Below are 27,210 nucleotides of genomic sequence, written 5' to 3'. Positions count from 1 at the left end.
TCGTTTATCTGCTTCACTCCTTCACTCTTCAAAGGTGAATAGACTTTATCCACTGACAGGTAAGATCAATTGAATAAGTATTTTTTCTTTCTAACACTGTGCAATTTTTTTTTTATATAATATTAAATAGTAATAAACTTGAGTTGTTTAATTACAACTAGTAATATTTATAATAACATCGTCGGAAACGGCTACCCTAAATTGCATTAAACGAACCTGAGAATGTTGGTTTCCTTTTGATATTCTAAGTAAAGCAGTAGTATACTAATATTGTTATTACATGATTTAATTACAGTCATTTTAGTCTTAGTATTTTTAATATAATTTTGTTACTAGATGGTTTGACAAGTAGATCAGCGCATAACTAGAAATGAAAAACACCACATACAAGACAGATAGATGGGAAAGGCACTATATAGACATGCAGATGTTAAATCGGTAACAAAACGCGCGCTATTGCCTATAAGATCTTGACTGCTTATAAATAAACAGTGAGAGAAAGAACACAATTGACACAAGCAAAACGATGCCCTTCTTCATATATTTATATTTATGGTCTGACACTTTTTTAGAGTGCCGCCGATCCGATGAATTCGATAAATTCTCGCGGTGGTCTTCAGTGTCTTGAAGTAACCAAAGCTGAAGGCGCTCCGCCGACTTAAAACAGACAAAAGCGTCAGTGGACGATGCGGTCGTTTGTGTTACTTATAAATGTGCTACAGATAATAAATAAATAAACAAATAGATAATAAAATCATAACATCAATATTTTATTTCTTTTTTCGTTTTCGTACAAGGCATGTTGCTTAAAGTGCGTTACAAGAAGTGGAGAGAAACAAATATTACAATTGCAAAAGATAAATAAATAAAACGAAATAAAATAAATAAATAAACAAATACGAGGCTAACGCAATATAAACAAGTAATGGCAATATGTTACGTATACTAATACACACACAGATAGACAGAGGGGCAGGTTTACAGTTGTGAATACACGAAAAGCGAAGTATACTTTCTTGTATTATCATTCATGAATTATTGTATTATTTCTCGTCGTGTTATTATTATTGCTATTAGCAAGAAAACTACAAGAATAACCTGAATGTTTTTTTTTTTTCCATACGAACAACTGTAAACCTGCTTTTGGCAAACCCCGTATACATGGGCTACATATTGTGCAAAAAAACCGAACAAACCTAATAGGTCATTTAAACGCTCCAGTTTATTATTATTATTATTATTATTATTTTTTCATAGTGCCGCTCTTCCAGTTATGTACCCACAATAATGTCAGCACTTAAAGTAAAACCGAAGACGGCCTTATAGCGACAGCACACGACAGCACGCGATGCTGAACCCCACAAAGTGTCCGCGTGCCCTGAGCTCGGATGGCCGCGACTGTCAGTTCACGTTTAACGGCTTTGAAGCTCCGGGGAGGCTCCGCTCGTTCTCGTGAGTTTGTTTCAGGACTTTTGAACGGCGATCTTTCAGTACAGCTGCTGTAGGAGGCGAAAGGGCTGCAGATGAGTTCTCTTTTATTCATTTAATTACAATTTGTTTATTTTGCTCACTTCTTTAGGCCTGCAGCTACTTAAACATTCTTTCATTGATGTATGAAATTACTTGAACCAACTTTTTAAATGTTTGTTTTTACCCATTTTTATGTTTCGATAAATCGTATAGAAAATTACTTTCTTTTATTTCGAATAAGCAAAACTGTAAATCAAGCCGGGCGCACATCCTTTACTGTTTGCCTGTTTTAATTCCTACACTACGTCAGCTGTTCCTCTTTTTTTCAGGACACTTTTCAACAAAATCCTTGTTTCGTAATCTTTACGTTGCATTTGGGCAATTCCGGTTTTCAGGCCGATTAGAGACCCCGTGTGAATGAATGTCCCCAATGTGCGTGTTTGAGCCCCACGATGGGCTGTTGTCCCGTCCAGGCCCCGCTCCTGCCCTACTCCCGATGCTGTCGGGATGGGCTCCACCAGGACATCGCTAACCTGGCTTGGATGGAGGGGGTCCCTCTTAAGTGGGCTCAACCACCATGCATGTAAAAGCCGATTTCCGCCCTCAGCGCCGTTCTGTTGACGAGCGTTCGGCAAACCCTTTGAACAAACCGCGGACGTGAATCTTCTTAACGCTATGATGTGATGTTTCGGGAGTCCTTCTTGTCACGTGTACAGAATCCAGTGGAATTCTTCCTTGGATGAGCCGATAGGGACACAGCACGTCGCCGCGATGTCTAAATCAAACGTACCGACCTCGGTACTGCAAATCTCACGACTTTTTTCCGTTACTGACATAATGTGAATTTATGGTCGCAGTTTTTTTTTTTTTGTAGCGCGTAGTCTAATATTTTTAGCAATTTGCGATAACTTAATAAAAGGATGATGATGATGAAGATGATGATCTTGATCGCACACATTAGTGAAGCTCCCAAGTTACGGTTTTCGCTTTGCGCGCTTGTAGCTCCCCGCCAGGCTCCACTTCTGACGTCATCTTATTCCGTTTACTTGTCCACCATAGCGCGCAGTTCAAAGTTAACGCCGCTCCTTCTGAAGCTGATGTCGGCAGACAGGACCCCTACCACCCGGTGTAGTGCCCCGGCAGTCACTCACGACTCCGTCACGCGGGCTCACTTTTATGCCTAAGAGAGATACGCTGACAGCTGGTAAATGCAACACCCTAAAAACCTTTTTTTAGTGTCTCTTTTTCTTTTACACCTCTCAGACCAAAGCAATCAAGCTCATCTCATAAACAGAAGACCTCCCGTACATGGCTGCATAACGGAACCCTGTAATTAATATTACAGTGCATACATATAACCATAGACATATATATAGAGAGAGAGAGACGCCGCATTCACTGTGTTGCCCAGTCGACACGATACGTCAGCGCGTCCGCCATATTGCGAGTGGCAAAAGTGCCATTTAAACTAATACAGGTAGACGTGGAAACCGGGTTTTCTGATGAAAAAACAATAACGGTTAAAAGATTATCGTTTACACACAACAGATTTTGGCGAATCGTTTAAATGCAATTATTTATATCCATTTATACACTAATAATGGCAATTATGCTATATGTTGTAGGACTGTCTTGGTTGACACGTCTCTGCAACATCGCATGGACATCGGGGACAGTGCCTCTGGATTGGCAGACCGGGGTGGTGATCCCCCTCTTTAAAAAGGGGGACCGGAGGGTGTGTTCCAACTATAGAGGGATCACACTCCTCAGCCTCCCTGGAAAAGTCTATTCGGGGGTTCTGGAGAGGAGGGTCCGTCGGATAGTCGAACCTCAGATTCAGGAGGAACAGTGTGGTTTTCGTCCTGGTCGCGGAACAGTGGACCAGCTCTTCACCCTTAGCAGGGTCCTGGAGGGTGCATGGGAGTTTGCCCAACCAGTCTACATGTACAAAGGCGTTCGACCCTCTGGGAATCCTGTGGGGGGTGCTCCGGGAGTATGGGGTACCGGACCCCCTGATAAGAGCTGTTCGGTCCCTGTACAACCGGTGTCAGAGCTCCTGGTGCTTCTATTCTCTTCCCTCTCATATCCGTCACCTCGATTCAATATCACATTTGAAAACTGCCTTTAAAACTTCTCTTTTCAAACTGGCATACTAATTGTGAATTTTGCACTGTTACTGCCAGTTATCTTTGTTTGTTTGCTAATTATTGCTTTTTGATTTATCATTCTCTTGTTTTAATTTTACTAATGTTGTTTCATTTTATTGTAAGGTGAACTTGACAGCTAAGATTATAAAACGGGATTTTCTAATGGCCAAATATAACCAAACAATTGTTCAGCCTTACCTGTGAAATGTAATCCCCGTGATCCAGCGGTTTGTACAATCCCGAGCGGCACATTATCCATTACTTCACTATAAAGCAGTGACACTCACAGTATGGCGGCGACACTGACGTACAATGCTGCCGGTCATGCAGCGTCTAGTAATTCTATGTCTACGCTACACTGAGTTTATAATTTACACCTTAAAAATTAGTCCCATCAATCCAAGTGACACTAAATAGCCACATGATGCAATTTTTAGCCAACAAACCTATAATGCGTAATTACCGATATACGATTAACAACAACACTTAACTGCACTAAAACACAACAAAAACGTTAACAGACAATCATTGTGATCATTGAATTAACTGCAAGGTGTTAGAAGTAACTCAGGATGTCTAGTGGAGAAGGACGTGCTGCTTTTCTGACGTCAGCGGCTCCACAGTTTGGCCAGCGTATCAATAACAACTGCGCTCAATAAAGAATGAAATAACTGAGCCTCCATAACACACCAGGCGCTCAGAACTCCCTGCTGAAGACTTCGCTGACCATCCTTACAAGGTCGCTTCTTACATGAAAGCAGAAAATAGGGGGCGCCATAAGGGAGAAGTTGCCGCGTTTCTACAAAGGGGCGTTTCCTTATGCAAATATGCTAACTTTATGCAAATTGTACCACTGTGCGTTTACTGCAATTCAACGATTATTCGTAAAATAGCCTGGCACATTACATTATACTTTGTTTATCCCCAAGAAGAAACCAAAGCTTTATAGAATAAATAAATAAATATGAATAAAACAAACAACAACCCTCTCACAAACAATGAATTGATGTTGACAGTTCAAACTCTGTTTAAATGTAACTTGAAGTGCATTTATTTTTTCACTGTCATCATTTTAACCCTTTATTGCAGTACAGTTTTGAAACTGTAAAAATGAACAGTTCATGTCATGTACAGTATGTTCAATGGATTTTTTTACAGTGAAGGTGACCAAGCTGAGGCAGAGCCAACCACTGAGCCGCCTGTCTTCACCAAGTTATGCTCATAAAAATGAAAATACTGAAATATACTTTTTAAATTAATTTCCTGAAGCTCCAGATAATGTTAACATGAGTAAATGATAATAAATAAGTTTAGTGAACTCAGATGTTTATGATAATGATGATGATGATGATGATGATTTCAGATCATTTAAACAAGACATGCAGTGCAGCTGTGCAGCTGACCCGGGCACCCAAGTTGGCACTCCATACTGGATGAGAGGTGAGGCCTTCACCGTTGTGATGACATTTACACTGTACTTGTACTTTTATTACAACTGGCGATAATTGCTTTAATTTAGGTGATTAATAGCTATTATTAATAATCACATTAGTTGAGCTGTCAATCATGTTATTGATAATTGCATTAATTGAGGTGATCCACACTGTATTAGTAATACTCATATTACTGATATAATCAATAATTGTATTAATAATTTCATTAATAGTGGTGATCAATAACTGTCTTAGTAATAATCACACTAATTGAGACAATCAATAATTGAATTGACAATTGCATTGATTAACTTGATAACTGTTTGATTAAAAATCACATTATTGATTAAATCAATACTTTTATTGATAATTGCTTTAATTTGGGTGATTAATAACTATTATTAATAATCACATTAATTGAGATCACATTATTGATACAAACAATAATTTAATTGATTGAGCTGAAAGATAATTGTATCTTTAGCAATCATGCTGATTGAGATCACTGCTAGCTTTATTGATATGATTGATGATATTTACATTAATTTAGGTGATCAGTAACTATTATTAATAGATTATGTTAATTGAGGTAGTCATTAATTGTATTGATAATCACATTAACCGAGATCACCATTACTTATATTGATAATTGGATGTGTGGAGTCTGCGTGTCCTCTCAATGCCTGAAGATTTGCTTTCAGGTTCAGTGGTCACCAGGGCTTGAGGTGGGTGGATGTGCACCAGTACGGAGTGGCTGTGGTGTGGCAGCAGTCTTTGTTGACTGCCAGCCGAGTTTTGTGGCATCACAGTTGTGACAGCTGGTGTCGTCCTATAATGCTCCGGTTCCCCTCTTGTTAATGGGAGATTATAACTCATCAAAGTGACGTTTAAAATGTGGAGGAAATTTCTCTCTCAGTCCGTACCTGCTGTGCCCCTTTGGTCCCGTCACACTGAAGGGGGCACTCATTCCCTAAGCTGTAGATATGTGTGCTCTCGTCTGCTCCACACAACATGAAGACTTGAATTATAAATTTGTCCAAAAATGAATTGCATTTAAAAATACAGTGGCACGTCTTGTATATCACTTTTAATGTCTAGTGTGTCCCCAATCCACTGGAGGGGACATGAATTTCAGTAGCTGGAGGAATTGTGAACCCCCTGTCTGCTGCTCGCACTGAGCATGTGTCCCATTCCTCTAATAATCTTCCAGGGCACTGATATCCCACCCTGCTCTCCGGTGTCCGAAAAGCCAAGGGTACCCCCCAATCAAATTCACGTATATAAGGTGCTCAAAATGGCCAGGGGGACCCTGCTCTCCTATCAGACTGAAGAAGATACTGGCTTGTAAAACAACCAGGGTGAGCCCTCAAACTGGCAGTGGAAACTGTAAAGGGGATAAGACCCCCATGTTCACCCACCATAATGAGGTAAGTTATTGAAAATTGCAAGGGAGTTTGCTTTGAGGTCAAAATGAAGTACATACAGATGGTCACAGAGACAAGTGTGCCCCCCACTGGCTTTCTGAACAAATTAAAGTACACACACCGGTCAGCAACCACTTTTAAACCACATGTCTGCTATTGTGAAGCCCGAACCCCAATGAGGCGTGGACCCAGCAAGACCTCTGAAGGTGTCCTGCACATCCCACAGACGCTCCATCGAACTGAGATCTGGGGAACTGGAGGCCAAGTCGACACCTTCAAGTCTTCGTCAGGTTCCTCAAAGCATTCCTGAACAAACTGTCCTGTAGTTCTGAGGGTCCCTAAAGACCTTAAAGTGAAAGTTAATCCCAAATGAACTGAATTGTAGTGCATCACGGCGGCCCTGCTTGATTAATAATACGCCTGCCATGATTGGCTACGATTTCGCGTCCAGCGTTGCTAGGGGCGTGGCTTCTGCGCTCGACACCCACGTGTAATCGACATGACGGGATAAAAGGGCGGCTGTGGGAGCAAATCCTTCTCCAGTCTGCGGATACCGAATCTCTGAACTATTCAAAGTCAATCGTTGAGCTCTTTTCTCGCGACTTACTTTTGGTTTTGATCCTCTTGTTCTCTCGACCTCGATTATTGTCACCCGTATGCAGGCCCGGTTCTAGAGGCGAAGCCGCCATCGTGCCATTTCATTTCAGCCGCCCCCTCACCCTATAGTACCTTCACTCGTTTTTTCAACCAGTGTATTCAAAACTAAAAATTTTCGCAATTTCCTTAATGTCAAAAAAAAAAAAAAAAAAGAAAATTTCTTCGTAGGTAGAAGAAAACTTGACTTACGCATTTAACGAATCGGTGACAAGTTTAATTAATTCATCGGCAAAATTCCGAATATAAAGCGAGTTCCGATTATAGAAAAAGACGTCGCCTCTTATTCTCGCAAATACAAAATTTAGCAAAAGTCTATTTCTTCACATCACACCTGTGAAAGATATTTATAGGAAAACAAAATATGAATATGCATATATAGTAAAACAATTAGAAAAGTAAGCGTTTATTATTAAACTACATGTATTATAATTATTCCACTAAATAAAATATTATATTAAAATTGCACTCTCTTTGCTTTCTTACTTGCAAGTTCGTCAATAATGCCATCTAAGTTCATTTCTTCTGACAAATCAATCTCTGTTGCAATTAAACCTAAATTACTCAATCTATCTTGGCACAAGATTTAATTATGTTGAGTTTAGAGAAACTTCTTTCGCTTGTTGCAGCTGTGACTGGCAGGGTTAAATATATTCTTAAGGCTACAGAAAAGTTGAAAAATGATGAAATTAAATTATTTAACCGACATTCGATGGGAAAAGACGAGCCCCGCGCCGAGCCTGCGTTTTGTTGAGGGCCGCCCGCTGTGTTCGGTGTATGCACCCTTTGCACGACCGGTAGAACCGGGCCTGCCAGTATGTGGTGTCGGTGTCGTTTTGCTTAATGTTGTTTTTTTGTTTTTATTTTTTATGCGCATCTGGGAAGTGCGGTCAGGTGCGGGGTCATCATGAAATGTAAAAAAACGAACAATGAAAACATAAAATAAATGAGTCCACTGGTTTGTGCTATAAATTTATTTTCTGTATGATTCCAATAATTTTGATCGTTTTTATTGTCAAAATCGCGGAATTTGTGCATTTCCTGTTTAAATACAGAGGAGAAACGCGAGGGACGGCAGCGACGGGTCTCACCTCCCATCGGACTGCTCTCTCCTCACACACAATATAAGGACACGTTTATTATACACCCTGACTTCACAGTCTGGCTAATATCTTTAACTAGCAAAATACCTGCGCATCGCAGCGGCGAAGTACTGCCTTAAAAGTTTTATTAAGAAGAAAATTAAACCTTTTTAAACTCAGGGAAAATATCCCAATAATTATCTGTTAAGGATCTCTTTGTATTCCACATTGTGAGTTCGGCCCTCCGGTTGTAATCTGACCAAGCTGTGCGCTGAGCTTACTCTTGAGCATGTAACGTACAGTCGGCCATGTGAACAGTAATCTTGTTTCAAATCTCACAGCTTGGATTGCTGCTGTCATCATCGGTTTGAGTTTCATGGTTTGTTTCAATGACGACAGTATTTCCAGGATTTGTTGTGTTGAAGTGACATTCTGCATCTGTCAAGCGTTGTAAGTACACAACCAGTTTCATCGATAACTTCACATCCAGCTTTTGAGAGTTTAAACATTCATAAACATCAAAGTGTCCACTACTCAAATCGTCACCTGTCAGTCTAAGATGTTTAAGAGGCATTGGTGGTTGTCCAAAGGTGTAAAATATTTGGCCATTTCGGTACACTTGAAAGCGACAACCGAACAATTCAGCGGCAGCCATCAACTCACATGCAGATCCATAGGTGAAGGGCTTAAGCATTTCACTCTTCTAGTGCTCCTGTGTAGTCTAATTATCTCCTGTACGTCATCAGTCCACACCTTGAACCTGTCCAGTCATTCAATACATAAGACACAATGGATATCAAGAGTGAGCCTGATATGGCCGTGCAATATGTAACGCAGAGAATGGAAAAGGCAGGCGCCATCTCCGGGCATGGAAACCACTCGGTAAGTGACAGTTCTTTGATCAATGGTGATCACCTCGATAGACATGTTAATTGGGGTACGGTTGGAATGATAAAGGAAATGGGTATCTGAACAAAGTAAAGTAAGTCTAAAATACCTACACAATAACTATAATCGTAATAAATGAACAATAAAACAGCGGAGAAGCCGTGGATTAAATAAAAAGGCTGTAGTTATCAGCCGGGAGACGTGAATCCTGTGGCGTAGCAAGGAAGAGAATGTAGAGACTGGAGCGACGGACGTCCTTATATAGGCAGGCAGCCAACAACGTGGGAGGTGTTGAGATGGGGGACCCAACGCCGCCTCACACGGTGACCGAGCTGCAGGCTATGGACGTATATTTGTACGTAAGTAGGATTCAGTTAGCGTTGGGAACCCACGTACCAAATTTCTTGAAGATGGGCCCATAAGTAACAAAGACCGTTGGAAAGTTCAATATGGCGGCCGACAGTGGCATCATACCACCGAAATAAGAACGTACATTGGTTTCGGTTAGCGCAGGGAAGCCACCTACCAAATTTTGTGAAGATGGGGCTATAAATAAGAAAGTTCAACATGGCGGACGTTGTCAACTGTTATGACCATTAAGCGTAGAATTTCTAAATGAAACCTGCACGACTTTTGCAAGTAATCTGTAAGGAATGGGCCTGCCAAATTTCAGACTTCTACCTACACGGGAAGTTGGAGAATTAGTGACGTTTGGAAAGTTCAATATGGCGGCCGACAGTGGTGTCATACCATCGAAATAAGTACGTACATCGGTTTCGGTTAGCGCAGGGAAGCCGCCTACCAAATTTCGTGAAGATGGGGCCATAAATAAGAAAGTTCAACATGGCGGACGTTGTCGACCGTTATCGACCGTTATGACCGTTACGTGTAGAATTTCGAAATGAAACCTGCTTAACTTTTGTAAGGAAGCTGTAAGGAATAAGGCTACCAAATTTCAGCCTTCTACTTACACAGGAAGTTGGAGAATTAGTGACGAGTGAGTGAGTCAGTCAGTCAGTGAGGGCTTTGCCTTTTATTAGTATAGATGAGTGCATGTGACGTATTTAGTCTTTAGCTGATCGGACATAAAACGGCAGTGAACAGGCAGACAGTACCGTGCCGCCCTGAAGGGGGCGCATGTGAGCCCAACTGGTGTTCGTTGCTGCTGTTCTTTAAGGCGATTCTCTCCATTGAGTGATTTTTATAACTAAAGGAAACTAAAGAGAACTTTTACAAGAAAGTGACGGAGATTTTCGTGGAGAAGGACAGGCGCATGGACTTCATTTAGAAGGTAAGAGCACAAACGGCTTTCAATTTTATAAAAAACAAAGAAAAAAAAAACAATCCAATATTTAAAAACTAAAATTTGACCTTAAATAAAATATTCTTTTTGTTTTTCTTGTTATCCTTTTGTTGAACAGTCTGTATTAAAATTGAGTAAAGAATCAGAATGAAAAGCTTTTAAAAACAACTAAATATTTCAATTAAGGTCAAAATTGGAATCTGTTTTTTATGTACACCACTCTGTACTTTCATTTCTATTGAATGAGTTTGAATTGTCGAATTGCAACGGCAAATCTAGAACACATGGAGGGTGAGGAGTAAATGCGCTCTCTTTCTCTCTCCGCTCTCTCGCTGTTCTTTCTTAGCCAAATATGCGCCTTAACTGTCTATGTGTGTACAGAACGCTGATGAGATATGAAACATAAGCAGCAGTCCATGTGCAGGGTGGCTGCCAACTGAATAGTCAATAAGCGACTCTTTGGGGTTCATAGATTTGTAAACCTGCAGACTCTGAAGGAGTCACCAGCCATGAACCTCACCGCACGTCACTGATGCGCATGTCTTCCGGTTTCTGCTCAAATGTCTACCTGCCAGTTTGCTGAGTGAACATTGTCGAGTTGAAGTCCAAATGAAAGGCGAGGAGGAGTGAGACGCTGACTACATAGAGTACCACCAGGGCACTTCCAGCACTCCTCATCTGAAGACACCTGAGAAAGAAGACGCCTCCAGCTTAAGCCACATAATGTCCGGCAGCCAATCGCTTCAATTAAAACTGGCATTTAGGTGACCCAACCACAACAGTGACAGAGCTTGTCCTAAATGGTACTCTCAATCCACCCCAAGGTGCCCTACATGGAGCAACAACAGCATTTATTTCTATAGCACATTTTCATACAAACAGCAGCTCAAAGTGCTTTACATAATGAAGAAGAGAAAAATAGAAGACACAGTAAGAAAATAAAATAAGTCAACGTTAATTAACATCGAATAAGAGTAAGGTCCAATGGCCAGGGGGGACAGAGAAAACAAAAAAACTTCAGACGGCTGGAGAAAAAATAAAATCTGTAGGGATTCCAGACCATGAGACCACCAGTCCCCTCTGGGCATTCTACCTAACATCAATGAAACAGTCCTCTTTGGATTTAGGATTCTCACGGAAGGACTTGATGAAGATGATGGTCACGTAGACTTCTGGCTTTTAATCCATCCATCATTGTTGGAGCATCATGAAGCTTTGAGTAGGTGGAGGTGGCGCAGGCCATCACCACAAAGAAACCGGAAAAAGAAACAGAAGAGAGAGTAGGAGTCAGTACCGACTTTAGAGCCACCATGAATAGTTGTTATGATGAATTGAACATATAGAGTATCAGGATTAAGTTAAAGTGAAGTTATGAGAAGGCCATGTTACAGTAATGTGTTGTCAGCAGTGTTTTAAACTGCTCTACTGTATCAGCCTGGCGAATTCCTATTGGCAGGCTATTCCAGATTTTAGGTGCATAACAGCAGAAGGCCGCCTCACCTCACCACTTCTTTTAAGTTTTGTCCTTGGAATTCTAAGGAGACACTCATTTGAGGATCTAAGGTTACGATTTGAAATATAACGTGTCAGACATTCCGATATATAAGATGGAGCGAGATTATTTAAGGCTTTATAAACCATAAGCAGAATTTTAAAGTCAATTCTGAATGACACAGGTAACCAGTGTAGTGACATCAAAACTGGAGAGATGTGTTCAGATTTTCTTTTCCTAGTTAGGATTCTAGCAGCTGCATTCTGCACTCGTTGTCACTGATTTATGTCTTTTTTGGGTGGTCCTGAGAGGAGTGCATTACAGTAATCTAGTCGACTGAAAACAAACGCGTGAACTAATTTCTCAGCATCTTTCAATGATATAAGAGGTCTAACTTTACTTATGTTTCTTAAGTGAAAAATGCTGTCCTAGTGATCTGATTAATATGTGATTTAAAATTCAGATTACAGTCAACAATCACCCCTAAGTTTTTTACCTCCGTCTTGACTTTTAATCCTAATGTATCCAGTTTATTTCTAATAGCCTCATTGTATCCATTATTGCTGATCACTAAGATTTCAGTTTTCTCTTTATTTAACTTGAGAAAGTTACTATTCATCCATTCTGAGATACAAGTCAGACATTGTGTTAGTGAATCAAGAGAGTCGGGGTCATCAGGTGCTATTGATAAGTACAGCTGTGTGTCATCAGCATAGCTGTGGTAGCTCACGTTGTGCCCTGAGATAATCTGACCTAACGGAAGCATGTAGATTGAGAAGAGCAGCGGACCCAGGATAGAGCCTTGTGGACCACCATATTGGATATCATGTGTCTTTGAGATGTGATTACCACAACTCACAAAGAATTTTCTACCTGCCAGGTAGGATTCAAACCAATTTAAGACCCTGCCAGAGAGGCCCACCCATTGACTAAGGCGATTTCTAAGAATATTGTAATCAATGGTGTCAAATGCAGCACTCAGATCTAAGAGGATGAGAACAGATAAATGGCCTCTGTCTGCATTCACCCGCAAGTCATTTACAACTTTAACGATTGCAGTTTCTGTGCTGTGATTTGTTCTAAAACCCGACTGAAATTTATCAAGAATAGCAGGTTTATTGAGGTGGTCATTTAACTGCATAATGACTGCCTTCTCCAGAACTTTACTTAAGAAAGGCAGGTTAGAGATGGGTCTAAAATGTTCAAGAGCCGAGGGGTCAAGATTATGTTTCTTAAGTAGGGGTTTAACTACAGCAGTCTTAAGACAGTCTGGGAAGACCCCAGTATCTAATGACGAATTTACTATGTCCAGAATATTGTCAATTAGCACGCCCAATACTTCTTTGATAAACCAGACAGACACATGACATCCATTTGTTTTACAGTCTAAGTTGAGAAGAGATGAGGGTCGTGTGGTATACCAGTACAGGAAAAGTAGTGAAAAATCCACATCTTAAAACGGTACAGTACTGGCATTTTGGGATTTTCTGACCCGGATGTAAGCTTTGAGCTTTCCTCTCAATCCCTCAGCACTCGCTATTGCAATTGTGAGACAAACCTTCTGTTTTGTGGAGTTCATGAAAACAAAACTACACATTTCAGCACAATGGGGACTTCACAGGAGACCCCCCCCCATCCCAACCCTCACCCCCCAACCTGCATTGCTTTGACATGAGTGGGATGTCACGACTATACAGAGGGAAGCGGTGCGTAGTGTGGCACAATGGCGTGGTACACCAGGGAGGCTGCTGTAGGACAAGTGTGTGTGGTGCTACCCGTTATTTGCCTCAGAACCGTTTGGGTTTGAAATCTGGTATCAATAACAAAGTCAAAATTTTAGTACCAATCCAACCCTAGAGGAGATTTGGATTATTTTAGGAGTTTCCATTTTGTGACGTATTCAGTGTAAGTCAAGTGTAAGCCAGCGCCTGCTCAAGCAGTAAGAGACACCCGAGTTGGCGTGCCAGTCCATCTCACTGCCCACTTGTGCTCACCAACTGCCACTCACGCGCTCTGAGACCGTTGACCTTTCAGTATGTCTTAGTAGTGAGCAAGTTGGAGACCACACTAGAAACATACAGGCCTGGGAGATGAGTCAGGGCCCAGATTCTGAGAGGGTCTAGGTTACCCACTGCGCCACCATGTCTCACTTGTTATGCTTTGTTTTATTTTCCCTTCTAAAGGCGTTGTGTTCCCTGAATGGGCCTATAAACCTGAATGGACCCCTGGCTCCAGGCAGATCCAGCTTTGGCATTTCATCCTTGAGCTCCTGTCACGAGAAGATCTGAACTCCTCTGTGATCAGCTGGCAGGGCGACTGGGGTGAATTTGTCATTCGTGATCCCGAGGAGGTGGCTCGACTTTGGGGCGCTCGCAAGGGGAAGCCGCACATGAATTACGACAAGCTGAGTCGGGCACTCAGGTAAGAAAAAGAATGTAAAACTGACTGTACACTGATTACAAATAGCTGGCATCTTAAAGGTATTAAGAATAAAACAAGTGAGTGGGAGTCTTATGTAGCAGAATATAATTATGACATCATAGCAGTGACAGAAACCTGGCTAAATAATAAAGATGGTGACGAGTGGAACATTAATGGATACACATTTGTTTAGGACGGATAGACGGAAGAGGTATGGCTGCCGTTTATGTCAAACAGAATTTAAGGGAAAGTCCCCTTCAGTTGGATGATGAGCCCCATCTTAGTGAGGACATCTGGCTTCATCTGGAAAGCATTAGGGAAAGAGACCTTCTGATAGGAGTGTGTTACAGACCACCCAATGCAGACAGTCATTTCAATGTACATCTCTTTAGTAATATCAAAAAGGCATTTACAGGGGGATATTATAGTCATGGGGGACTTTCATTATCCAAATATTAACCGGGATAACCTTGCAGATGGAGGAGCACAAGAGCAGGAGATTTTAGACGTAATCAGTGACTGTTTTTAGCACAGCATGTTAGAGCACCAACACGGGGTGAAGCCTGTCTGGATTTAGTATTCTGTAATAATCAGGATAGAACTGAGGGTGTAGAGGTGATTGGACCATTAGGGTCACGTGACCAGAATGTAATACAACTCTCAGTATTTTGGAAGAGTGCAGATGCAAAGACTAAAATTGTTAAGATGAACTTTAGTAGAGCTAATTTTGAGCAGATGCAGAAAAGTCTAAGGAGGGTAGACTGGGATAAGACAGTCAAAGAGCAGAGGAACAGATTTAAAAATGTAATGCAGGACAGAGACATACCTACACTTGGAATTAATAGGAAAATTAAAACTCCACAGTGGGTTAATAAAGAGTTAAAAAAGAAGCTGCAAAGGAAAAAACAAACAGACGACTAAGGCATATAAGACTAATAACTGCAAAGTGAATCGTAGGCGTATGAGAACATGAGGGCAACCATTAAGAAGGACATCAGGGAGGCTAAAAGACAGTTGGAGAGAAATAACAGAAAAGGCGAAAGACGACCCTCAGAGATTCCTTAGTAGTAAAAGAACAGACGAGGAGGAGGTGAAGTGCATCAGAAATAGTAAAGGGAATTAAAAGACACAGACAGTGAAATAGCAGATGCCCTAAACTTACATCTCTCTGAGGTCTTCACAAATGAGCAAGTGGATAACCTCAGAGCAGCAACAGGGACTACTAAGGAGGTACTGAGGGATTGTAGAGAGAGAAGAGCTGCTCAGATTAAATAAGCTGAACTCAAACAAATCACCAGGACCAGATCATATTGACCCTGAAGTTCTTAAGGAGGCCAGCAAGTGCAGATAGAAACCAGTGACACAGATTTATAGGAAGTCACTGTGCACTGGAGAGAATCTGAAGGACTGGAAAATAGCAAATACTGTATCATCGTGTTATATTAAAAGGGGTGACAGGGCAGATCCAAGCAACTACAGGTCAGTAAGCTTAACGTGCATTACAGGAACATTAATGGAAGGAATTATTAAGGATAAGATTGAGCAACACAGGGCAAGGACAGAAGTTATTAGGAACAGTCAGTGTGGGGTCAGAAGAGGGAGGTCGAGTTTAACCAACAGGCTGGAATTCAATGAGGAGGAAACAAAAGGATACGACCAGAGAGGAGCAGATGAGATTATTGATGTGGACTTTCAGAAAGCATCTGATGAGGTGCCACATGAGAGGGTGGGCATCAAACTAAAAGAAGTGGGAGTTCAGGGTGTGTTGTGTAGGTGGGTGTAGAATTGGCACAGAATCAGGAAGCAGAGGGTGATGGTGAGAGGAACCTCATTAGAATTGGCTGATGTTAAGAGTAGTGACCAGCAGGGGGCAGTGCTGGGGCTTCTGATATATATATATATATATATATATATATATATATATATATATATATATATATATATATATATATATATATATATATATATATATATATATATATATATATATATATATAAATGATTTAGATAGGAATATAAGTAACAAGGTGCTCCGGTTTCCTCCCACAGTCCAAAGACATGTAGGTTAGGTGCATTGGTGATTCTAAATTGTCCCTAGGGTGTGCTTGGTGCGTGGGTGTGTGCGTGTGTACGCCCTGTGGTGGGCTGGTGCCCTGCCCGGTGTTTGTTTCCTGCCTTGTGCCATGTGTTGGCCGGGATTGGTTCCAGCAGACTCTGTAGTTAGGATATAGTGGGTTGGATAATGTATGGATGAATGATACCAAGATAGGTGGATTAGCAGATAATTTGGAATCCGTCATATCATCACAGCAGGACTTGGATAGCAGACAGGCTTGGGCAGATTTGTGGACAATGAAATTTAATGTCAGTAAATGTAAAGAATAACAGATAGGAAGTGACCCTGTAGTTAGGATATAGCGGGTCGGATAATGGATGGCTGGAAGTAAAAATGTGAGGTTTGAATACACATTGGGTGGTCAGAAAATCGAGAGTCCACCTTAGGAGAAGAATTCAGGAGTTGTAGTGGACTCGACACTATCGACTGCCAGACAGTGTGCAAAAGCCATTAAGAAGGCTAACCGACTGTCAGGTTATATAGCGCCTTGATGTGTGGAGTACAAGTCACAGGAGGTTCTGCTCAGGCTTTATAACACACTGGTGAGGCCTCATCTGGAGTCCTGGGTGCAGTTTTGGTCTCCAGGCTACAAAAAGGACATAACAGCACAAGAGGAGGTCCAGAGAAGAGCGACTAGGCTGATTACAGGGGGCTATAGGGGATGAGTGATGAGGGAAGATTAAAAGAGCTGAGCCTTATAGAGATGAAGAGGAGACCTGACTGAAGTGTTAAAAATGATGAAGGTAATCAGTCCTGTGGATCGAGACGGTGACTTTAAAACGAGTTCATCAAGAACACTGGACACCGTTGGAAACTTGTGAAGGGGAAATTTCACACAAACATTAGGAAGAGATCATTAATCTGATGAATTGGAAAAAATATGAGCAAATGTGGCATTTGTAAAAGTTTGGGCCCCCTTTCAGCTGTAGGCCTTTATTGTGGTCTGGCTTACCTGGTCAGGACTTGTCATTTAGACGGTCAGTTGATGACCACTCCAGAGCCAAATGAATTCTTTGACACTTCAAACAGTGTGCAGCACTCAACAGCCATGGGCTCTTTTAAGCAACTGACTGAGGGTCTAAAAGCAGAACTAATTGAAGCCTTCAAAGCAGGAGAAAGTTATTAAATGATGTCCGAGAGCTTCCAGCTAGAAATTTCCACAGTTTGAAATGTCATTAAGAAACAGGCAGTTCAGGGGAACCATGCAGGTCAAGACCCAGAAAAGTCTCAGATAGGACATCTCATATATTGTGCAAGGGGACACAAGTCCCTAAAAGCACTTCCAAAAATGACCACTATAATCCTTCAAAGGACAAAGGACATAAAGGGTTTGCTAAGACAATAAGGCTTAGTCAAGCAACACGCAGTCCCCCCCAAAAAATAACCAATCTAAAGTGAGGTGAAGACATTGGGCAGAAGGTGAAGAATCAAAAAGCACCGAACATATTCAACATGACGCACCAGGAGTTGGGGGAGGACCCTAAGGCGGGGAGAGGGCAGTCCCTGCTGGTGATTGGCAGGTGGCCCCACCTCTTGGGTGACCACCCACAAAACACATGGAACATAACACAGGCAGCTTGTGTACAAAGGCAAAGCCAAAATCAGAGAATCAAAAATGAACAAAAGCAAACATGAACTTTAACCCCAGACAGGGGAGAAGCCTTACATAAAATGTATTATTATTATTATTATTATTATGATTAACCTTAGATGAGACCTGACGGAAAGAAGGCAAAGCCAAACACCCCGTATGACTTCCAAGGCTGATTAAGGAGTGTTGGGGCACTCGGGGCCCTACAGTGCAGCATTACTTACATGGACATGACCTTCATGGAGAAGCCATCAGAAGGAACCCTTAGCAGTGATCTCATCACAAAAAAATATCTGACTTAAGACAGAGGGACCAAGTGTTATGAAGAGAACGTTTTGTCTCCAACCATAAAAGGTTTTTGTGGATCTGTAATGACGACCAGTAGCACAGCAAACGTCACGCGAGTACAGCAAAGAGCAGATTCCACCAAACATCAACAGATCCTCGAGGAGAATGTCAAGGCAGTCAGTCAGGGGAAAAATGGAGGACTTCTACAACAAGCCGACAATCCAAAACACACTTGGAAGTCAACGATGAAGTACCTCAAGAAGCACAAGGCAGAGGTTTGGCAATGGCACTCACAGTCCCCAGACTTGAACACCACTGGATATCTGTGTGGAGATCTTAAATGTGCTCTACTCTACTCGATGCAATCCACCGAGAAGAATTTGGGAAAACATTTCTGAAACAAAAATTCAGAAACTCCAAAAACACGGTGTGGAATATTGGGGCTGTACCGCTCCCTGAAGCCGAACACAGTTGGGCATGGAGACACAAGTCCAAAAGCAACACACACTTTCATCCCTTTTGTTGCCCTTATGGGACACAGTGCACACAATTCTCCACAGTAATCCTCAGTTCCTTCTCTCTCTCCTCTGCTCTCCTTGTCCTCGACCTCCCGACTCTGGCTCCTCGAATGGAGTGAGGCAGCCTCCTTTATAGTGCACCTGGATCCCCTTTGATCCCGCCCGAGTGTGGCGGAAGTGCTGCACAGGCACCCAGAAGTACTCCAGGTGCACACAGATCCTCTTCTGGCTGCACTTCTGGGTTTGTAGGAAGTGCTGCAGTCCAGGGCTCCGGAACTGTCCAGGCACCACCTAGTGGTGGGCACGGGCTTGCAAGCCCCCATGCAATCGGGGGTTACCCTCTTGTGTTCTGGGGGGGGGGTATTGCTCCAAATATGTCCTCTCCCCCGGTCTTTCTATCACTATCATAAGGGGTCCCAGCTGTCCACCACAACACAAGTACTGACCTAGCAGGGGGCACTAACTTTTGCACATGCTACATTTACTTCACAAAATTTCTAGTTCATCATATGAATCGTCACAGCACTTACCATTTTGATGAAGACACAATTTTTTTTAGTTGGTTTGCTGATGAAGTTGTCTTTACTTCAGACATTTATAAAGTCATTTGGCTGCCGGGGGGTCGCTGGGTGTCTGAATTTTTGCATGAAATGATAAATAGAATTTTATTGAGAAATTCTAATTTCTTGTATACAGAACTCTGTCCATGACTTTCACTTTTGTAAGAGTGTCCCGCCGGGGCGTGTTGAGCCCTAAAGCATTTGGTGACGCCTCTCCTTTTCATTCTTGCCCCCTCATTCCGCTCCCCCCTTTTACCGCAGGTACTACTACAACAAACGCATCCTCCACAAGACCAAAGGCAAGCGCTTCACCTACAAGTTCAACTTCACCAAACTCATCCTGGTCAATTACCCCAACCGGTGCACCCGACTTCCACCCCGACTCACGGGAGGCAACGCCTGCCAGCCGGACCCTACCACACAAAACCAGGTGAGCCCCCCCTTGCACCTTCTCATTGGTATTTGAGGCTTCTTCTGTGTGATCATGAGGTACATGGAGTTCACTCATACAGTCGATCCTGAAAGTCTTGAGACCCCCCACTCCTTCACCTTCTACACACTTTATGGCTAACATTGACATTTATCAGTCTGCACTCAATGACCCACCCTGACGAGGTGACAACATGTCTTCAGGAAGGTCTGACCATGTTGCAAACGTCAAGAATTGAAATCTGGCCTTTCTCAAAGTCTTCGGACCCTGTGCTGTTTACTCCATCTTGTTGGCTTGAGTGCCCCTTGAGATGTTGCCTGAACTTGAGTGAGCAAATTCACTTGACTGGACCTGATGTAGATGGAGCGGTGTGTAGACGGTCCCACCATTCACACTGCATGTCAGGACAAAAACCCAACTGTAACGTTCCAAAGAATTCCCTGTAGACCCCCGTGATCAAATTGTGGTGAGGCAAAGAGCATGGTAAGGAGATAAAGCCATTGCTAAGGCTCGAATGTTCCCAGGAGGTCTCAACAAGCTGTGAAAAGGAAGAAGCAGGACTCTTCCTAAGAGTTGGCCATCAAGCTTTAGTCAGGGAGATGGCCACAAAGCCAATGGTCATTCTAGCAGAACTTCAGAAGTCTTCTGCTAAGGTGGAAGAACCCACCAGAAGGATGACCATCTCAGCAGCACCCCACCATTTATGACAGAGTGGCTAGAAGGAAGACGCTATTGAGAGTGTGAAGACAAAGACTCTCTGGTCTGATGAGACAAAAACTGAACTCTCAGGGCAGAACTCCAAGCACTGGGTCTGGTGAAGGCCTGGCACTGCTCGTCACCTGTCTAATACCATCTCTACAGTGGTGGTGGGCATCATGCTATGGGTTGTGCAAGGAAAGGGAGACTGGTCAGAATTGACCGAAGGTGCTGGTGGAAAAAAACCTGCACCAGAATGCACAACCTCTCAGACTGGGGTGACGGTTCACCCTTTCAGCATGACAATGACCTGAAGCACACAGTTTACACAACACATGGGTGGCTTCAGGACGAGTCTCAGAGGGGAGCCTTGAGTGGCCAGAACTCCAACCTCACAGAATATCTGTGGATAAACCTGGAGATGGAAGTTTACAGACGCTTCTAATCCAATCCAACATTTAGAAAGCCTCACGTGTACTTGTGTATAGAAGCTTCCAGAATTCACTCTGCATGCCAGGACAAAAAGCAAGCCATGAAGTCCAAGGAAGTCTCTCTAGACTTGGAGCCCACAGAACATGAAGGGGGAGACCTGAAGATGGCCATTTGCAGACGCTTCCCATCCAAACTAATGATAAGCTTGAGAGGATCTACCAGGATGAATGGGATGAATTGTCCAAATCCAGGAGCTTGTAGAGACTTATCCAAGAAGACTCAAAGCTGCCCAAGGGGCTTCTACAAGTTACTGAATTAAGGGTCTGGATACTTCTCTAAATGAAAGATTTCAATTTTGGATTTTTCTTAAATTTGTAACATTTCTGAAGACGTGTTTCACTTTGTCATTAGGAGCTGTTAAGTGTACAGTAGACTGATGGGCAAAAATGCCAAATCAAGTGATAACACCCATAAAAAGTTGGGGATGCCAACTGTGCCAACACCAAACAGAAAGTAAAGCAGCACATCCACAAAGAAAGTGGCCGATTGCCTCTTGTTCACCCTCCAGCGGCCTTACAGAGTCCACAGGCTTTGGGGGGCTCCAGTCTGCCAGGCGTTCAGGTCCAAAATGGAAAGCCACCTTCTAGGGACGTCTGCCTTGACATATTTCCTTGGATCAGAAGGATTGGGGGGTGGGAGGGCTTTTCAGGCTCCATTGTCCTCAATGTGCGGCGCCTTGGATCTTAGTGCTGTAAGGAAAAAAAGATAGACAAGGTTGTTAGCAACAGCGCCCCCTCTTGTTCCGGGGTGGTACTGCATACCTTGGATGAGCCTGGAAGGTGACCCTCCTGTGACAATCCATTTCAAATGAAATCTGCAAGACAATAAAGTGTGTAGAAAGTGAAAGGGTCTCATGACTTTATGAACTGACTGGAAAGATCACCTAAAAGTCTACATCAAGGTGTTCATCCTTCCATCTGTTTATTGATTCCAGTTCTGGGGAACAGCGAGTCAGAGCCTGGCCTGGCAGCATTATGTGCAATGCAGGAATCGGCTCTAGATGGGATGCCAGTCTATCATATGGCACACTTATTTAAACAGGACACAGTTTAAACCACTTTGGGATGTGGAAGGCAAAAAAAATGAGTGAGTGAGGAATTGAACCCGGGTCTCTGGATCTCTGGGCACTGCACCAAGCCAGCTGCCCTGCACATGGGCATTCATAGTTTTGCTGGTTAATGTTAATGTCTGCAATGTAAAGTAAATTAAGGTTCAGTAAACCAAAGTCAATTAAGCAGAAAAGACGTTCCACATCCTGTGGGCACTCCCGACATTTGCCCGTTTTATGATGTGCCCATTTGTTTTCCAGCTGATACAGAACTTGCTTTCATCCCAAACGGTCTTCGTTGATCAGAGAGCAGGGCAGCCTCCTCATGAAATGACGTCTTCGCTTTTGGACGCGACACCAAAGGGCGCAGGTAAGACAGAGACGGTGCGTGTGCTGCTGATGCCAGTGCTTCATGGACAAGACGAGTGATTGTGTCGTTTAGAGACCACTCAACGTGACGTGTGTCTGCACTGGCATCAGATGACTTCGAGTGTGTAGTGAAGTGCCCGGCCTTGTACTGGAATGAGATACGCTCTTTGTGTCTCACGTCCTTGCAACGGAGTTTTATAATGGATGGATGACTCGTAGCAGCAGACGCGGCTCCAGGGGGTCATTTAGCTGGGCTAAGCTAGCTAGCTGGAGTTGGTGCCACTCAGGGCGGGGCGGTGCTTCAATTTGCTGCCCTCCAACATATCTGAATATGTTAAGCTATTTAAACAGAAAATGATGTATGTAAATGACGTAGAGAAAAATTAAGAGAAATTTTGCATAGACTTATTCATATATAGAGAAACAGCAATCATTTTTCACATATAATTATTTATAAGCATCAACTAGACAAGAATAGAGTATAGACACACATGTTCTAATCTCTCTACTATAAAAAAAAAATCTTGGAAGGAGACATGATTTTCTTGGAGAGACATCCCGCGAGACGAGTCCATGCCCAGGGCCAGATATAAAGAACAAAGAGTAGATGACAAAGTAGAACGTTGTAAAGAATTCAAAAATGTTGACACTTTACGCCTGCACAGCAGGTTAGAGGTAATAGAAGTAGGAAAATTCGAAAGTCTCAAAAAAAGGATAGTAAAGATCGCATTAGCGCAAACAAACGGAAATTATTACTCTGTGAAATAATGGAACAGCGAAAAGAGATCAAATGTATTGTTCAGATTTAAACTTTAAGTCGGAGACTTGTAGATCGTCTAATTCGCGTTGCCAGCGAGAATTAAAAGATTCCAAAAACGTCGGAGCGGTATGAAGTCCCGCGAGACGGAGACTTTTAACATGAGATTCTTTCAAGTCACACCATAATTACAACTATCTTCAAACAAGACCACCCACCGTCATCTCACCTCTCAGCCATGTGAGCACTTTTAGCAGCTCATAAATTTTATCAAGACAATAATTTTATATGTTCTTGATCACACGTCACCGACTAAGAGAAGAAGAAAGAGCAGGGACAAACATTCGAGAAAGTCGTTTTATTTATTAGAGAGAAAGAAACGATATTCACTCACGGGCAGTTATACGTTGCGTTGTCACGATGAAACTCCAAACACGGAATCAAAATTCAATGCGATCTTGAAGAAAAGTTCATTTCAAATATTGTTTTTACAAAAGTTTTAATGGATATGTGGCAATTCCAATGAAATTAACAATCTCTTTAAATTGTGTATCCGGTTAACCATACCTGGGGTGGGGCAGAGCCCCCTAGTTATTAGTTAGATACGATTACGCTGCCAAAACCAGAACCAGTGTAGCGTACAAGTGGTAGGCGGGGATGTTTTCTGCGCAGAGCGAGAACGCATTTGGACTGATAACGAAACGAAATTATAAACTGTAAATGAGTTATCTTCCTAGAAATTCTTATCGGTGTAATGTTTCTGTTTATTTTTGTTACCGCCTCATAAATTTCAACTGCTGTGTCTGATGCCGTCACAGAAGGACAGTCTGAACATTACTTTTGAAGCATTTGTGGATAAAAATCAGAGAGTTTTTCTTTATTCATTCACGAGAGATATTTTTCCAAACCCTGCTGCTTACACACGAATTGTACTGAGCCTTTGGGCCAATAATGCCGCCCCCAAAACTGTGCGGACCGTCCCCTCTGCCCGCCCTTAGGTTCAGCTCATATCTCACCCTAACCCTAATCCTGACCCTAACCCTTTTCAGTGTCTTTCAATTCCTTTTTCTTGTCTGCTGCTCCTGTTCAATGCGGTGGTCCTCAGAGACCCATTTTATTTTCTGTTTATCTTCATCCTATAGGAGCGATTTTCAGGACTTTGAATATTTCTTTTCAGTTTTATGCTGATGACACGCCGGTTTATATTCCTGTGTGTAACTCCACAATTAATCAGCTGCACAATCATCAGATCCTGGGTGGCTGACAATTTTCTTGATCGCAAATCAAAATAAACCGGAAGTGCCGATCGCCGGTCCCCCTTTTTCAAATTTCTTGGCTCATGTCGCTGACTTTTGCAAACCTCAAGTCGGTTTTCTCGGTGTCATTTTTGACAATCACCTCTCTTTTGAGAAACTGATGAACTCAAGTAGTCAAGAGTTGCTTCTTCCGGCTTTGTCTTTTAGCTGAGGTCAAGCCGTTTTTATCTCCGAGGGATCTACTCGTGCACTTATCTTTTCTTGGCCTGATTACCGTAACTCGTTCTAACAGATCCCATTATGCAATTTTCATTATGCTATAACTTATTAAGTTTATGACATAGAAAATCTTTGAGAAGTGTGCGAACTGACGACATGAAGAATCGTTTTCGCGCCGAACTGGAATCGTCCCCGCATAAATCAAAAGTCATCCAGATGATCTGGATCTGCCTAACTAGATCTGGACCACCCTGTATTCTGGGATTAGCAAATCCCTGATATGCAGGTTGCTGCTGCCCGCTTTTTGGTTGGGGCGCGAAAGTTTGATTCTAATTCTCCAATATTAGCTTCTCTAAACTGGCTGCCTGTCAGTTTCCGATTTGACTTTAAAGTTTTGCGGCTCGTTTTGAAATCATTCCACAGCTCTGCTCCTGCCTATGTATCCGAATCGTGTGTTTTACACCAGCCATCCAGAGAGCTGAGATGTGCCGGTCAGTTGTCTCTTATGGTCCCTCGCACTAAGTGTAAAACTAAGGGAGGCTGCTGCTGCTGCTGCCCCTCACCTGTGGAGCTCTTTACCTCACAACATTAAGGAGCCCCCTTCAGTCGAACTGTTTAAAACGAGATTGAAGATGCATTTCTGTTTTCTCACTTTCAGTGAACTTCACTGTGTGATGGATGGCCGGGACGCCCAAAGATCGGAAAGACGGAGTAAGGCAGCTATTTTAGGACAATTTAGCTCCCCTGGAGTGTAGCGGTGCCCCGGGTCCTCACAGGGCAGCCTGGGACTTGGCGTTTGCTACCTCAGCCCTGTTGGGTGCCACCAGGGAGTGCTGTGAGCAGGGCTGTGGAGTCGGAGACAATTTTGGGTACCTGGAGTCGGATTCGGTAAAAATGTACCGACTCCGACTCCTTAAATCGTAATGAAAAAAAAATACAGCAAGTTCAATGGTCCCATTTCACAAACAATAGTCCTAATGGTGTGGTGGGCTGGCGCCCTGCCCGGGGTTTGTTTCCTGCCTTGCGCCCCGTGTTGGCTGGGATTGGCTCCAGCAGACCCCCTGTGACCCTGTAGTTAGGATAGAGCAGGTTGGATAATGGATGGATGAATGGATAGTCCTAATGATGTCCTTCTGTGATGTAAGAATAAAGTTCAGCTGAGCGATTATACAGCCAGCCTGACATTCACACATTGTAATCTGGATTATGGTACATTACAAAAAGTGTTTTCATTCGATTTCAGATATAATGTGTTTAACAAGCGTAATGATGGAGGTGGAGGTGTGTGCGATGGCCTGATGTGTGTTCAGGGGTCTTTTGTTCAAACTGGCCGATATGGTAGAGAGAGTCGGCGTCCTAGCCAGTAGTTCTGTGGTTAAATGACGACGTGCATGTTGCCTTCCTTCAGTCGACATTGAAAATACACTAGCATATTAAATACAGAGGAGTCGGGGAGTCGGAGTACCGGAAACTAAGGAGTCGGAGTCGAAGGATTTATCTACTGACTCCACAGCCCTGGCTGTGAGAGATCCTGGGGAGTTAAAGCCCATAAATACTAGGAAGTCACGATGATGGAAGCCCTGAAATACTTCCGGGCTGATCAAAGACCTGGAATTCTTCATCTGACCCGGAAGTGCTGGCAAGTCACATGGGAGGAAGAACAAAAGCACTTCTGGGTCAGAGATTATACAAAGGACTGCAGTGGAGTCGGGTGGAGGTGGACGAAGCTTGCTGGGAGGTGTGGAGGAGAAAGAGAATGGTGTTTGTGCTTAATTACTGGTAGTTGCCTGTATTTTTGTGGCGGTGGTCCTTGGGGTGCACTAGAATTCACAGTTCTTCTCGGTGCCTTTACCGCGTGTCCTGAGTGTCTGCCTGTTGGGTTAGTGGGGCAACAGCGACCCCTAGCGTCCACATCTCATACTGATGGTTGCCCCACTCTCATTCATCTTCTTTCTTTTCTTTAACCCGCCGTTGGCTGGATTTCATTCTATTGTATTTTATTTCTGTTTATGTTCGTTGTAAGTTTTAATGTAACGCACTTTGGCTACAGCATTGCTGAAGTTATTTTAGATGCGCTCTATAAATAAACTGACATTGTTTGTTTGCTGCCTACACTAACGTCGCTCCCTTCTCGTTTCTGTGATTTCAGCCTTCCATTGCCGCGCTCAGCCTTATCTCTTCGGCCCATGCTGTCTGCCCACGCCACGGCCTTTCACCCCGATGCCATCGGGAGTCGTCGGTCACATCCCGTACCTCTCAGTTCCTCCTCTTTCTGGACTGAACCTGCCCGATTTCTCCTGCTACCCCTTGGTCGCCAGCGGCTTGTGTGGCAGTCCGCCGGCTTTCGGCTCTTGGAGGGTCAAGTTTGACTCGGGACACGCTGGAGAAAACTCGAGAGTCACTAAGCTGAAAACGGAGGCGGACCCCGAAATGGATGCGGCGGCGATCAGGGGGTCCGTCTGGAGACCCGCATTCTCCGCAAATGCCTGACGGACATGTCTAAGCCCAGTGCTGTGTGGTGAAGGTCGTGTGTTGAAATGCAGAGTTACGCGTATC

The 27,210-nt window shown here is 43.0% G+C and overlaps 1 protein-coding gene across 1 annotated transcript; it reads left to right on the top strand.

The window, feature by feature from the left end:
- Position 1: 1 nt before the first annotated feature.
- On the top strand, positions 2 to 27,144 carry LOC120517471 (ETS translocation variant 3-like protein). The gene is made up of 6 exons (XM_039739814.1): positions 2 to 59; positions 4,981 to 5,057; positions 14,077 to 14,314; positions 19,649 to 19,817; positions 22,315 to 22,423; positions 26,804 to 27,144. The coding sequence occupies exons 2-6, from the start codon at positions 4,997 to 4,999 to the stop codon at positions 27,142 to 27,144; spliced, it is 918 nt and encodes a 305-aa protein (XP_039595748.1). The 5' UTR covers positions 2 to 59; positions 4,981 to 4,996.
- The last annotated feature ends 66 nt before the right edge of the window (positions 27,145 to 27,210 follow it).

Source organism: Polypterus senegalus, chromosome 1 (assembly GCF_016835505.1).
Source record: "Polypterus senegalus isolate Bchr_013 chromosome 1, ASM1683550v1, whole genome shotgun sequence".
Lineage (NCBI taxonomy): Eukaryota > Metazoa > Chordata > Cladistia > Polypteriformes > Polypteridae > Polypterus > Polypterus senegalus.
This window is presented reverse-complemented; position numbering and strand designations above follow the sequence as displayed.

What these genes read in the sequence shown, in the direction of transcription:
- LOC120517471 (XM_039739814.1), top strand. Translation starts at nt 4,997, where the DNA reads ATGCAGTGCAGCTGTGCAGCTGACCCGGGCACCCAAGTTGGCACTCCA. An exon ending in AAGCTGAGTCGGGCACTCAG is followed by an intron (nt 14,315 to 19,648) that starts GTAAGAAAAAGA and finishes CTTTTACCGCAG; the next exon opens with GTACTACTACAACAAACGCA. An exon ending in CGCGACACCAAAGGGCGCAG is followed by an intron (nt 22,424 to 26,803) that starts GTAAGACAGAGA and finishes CTGTGATTTCAG; the next exon opens with CCTTCCATTGCCGCGCTCAG.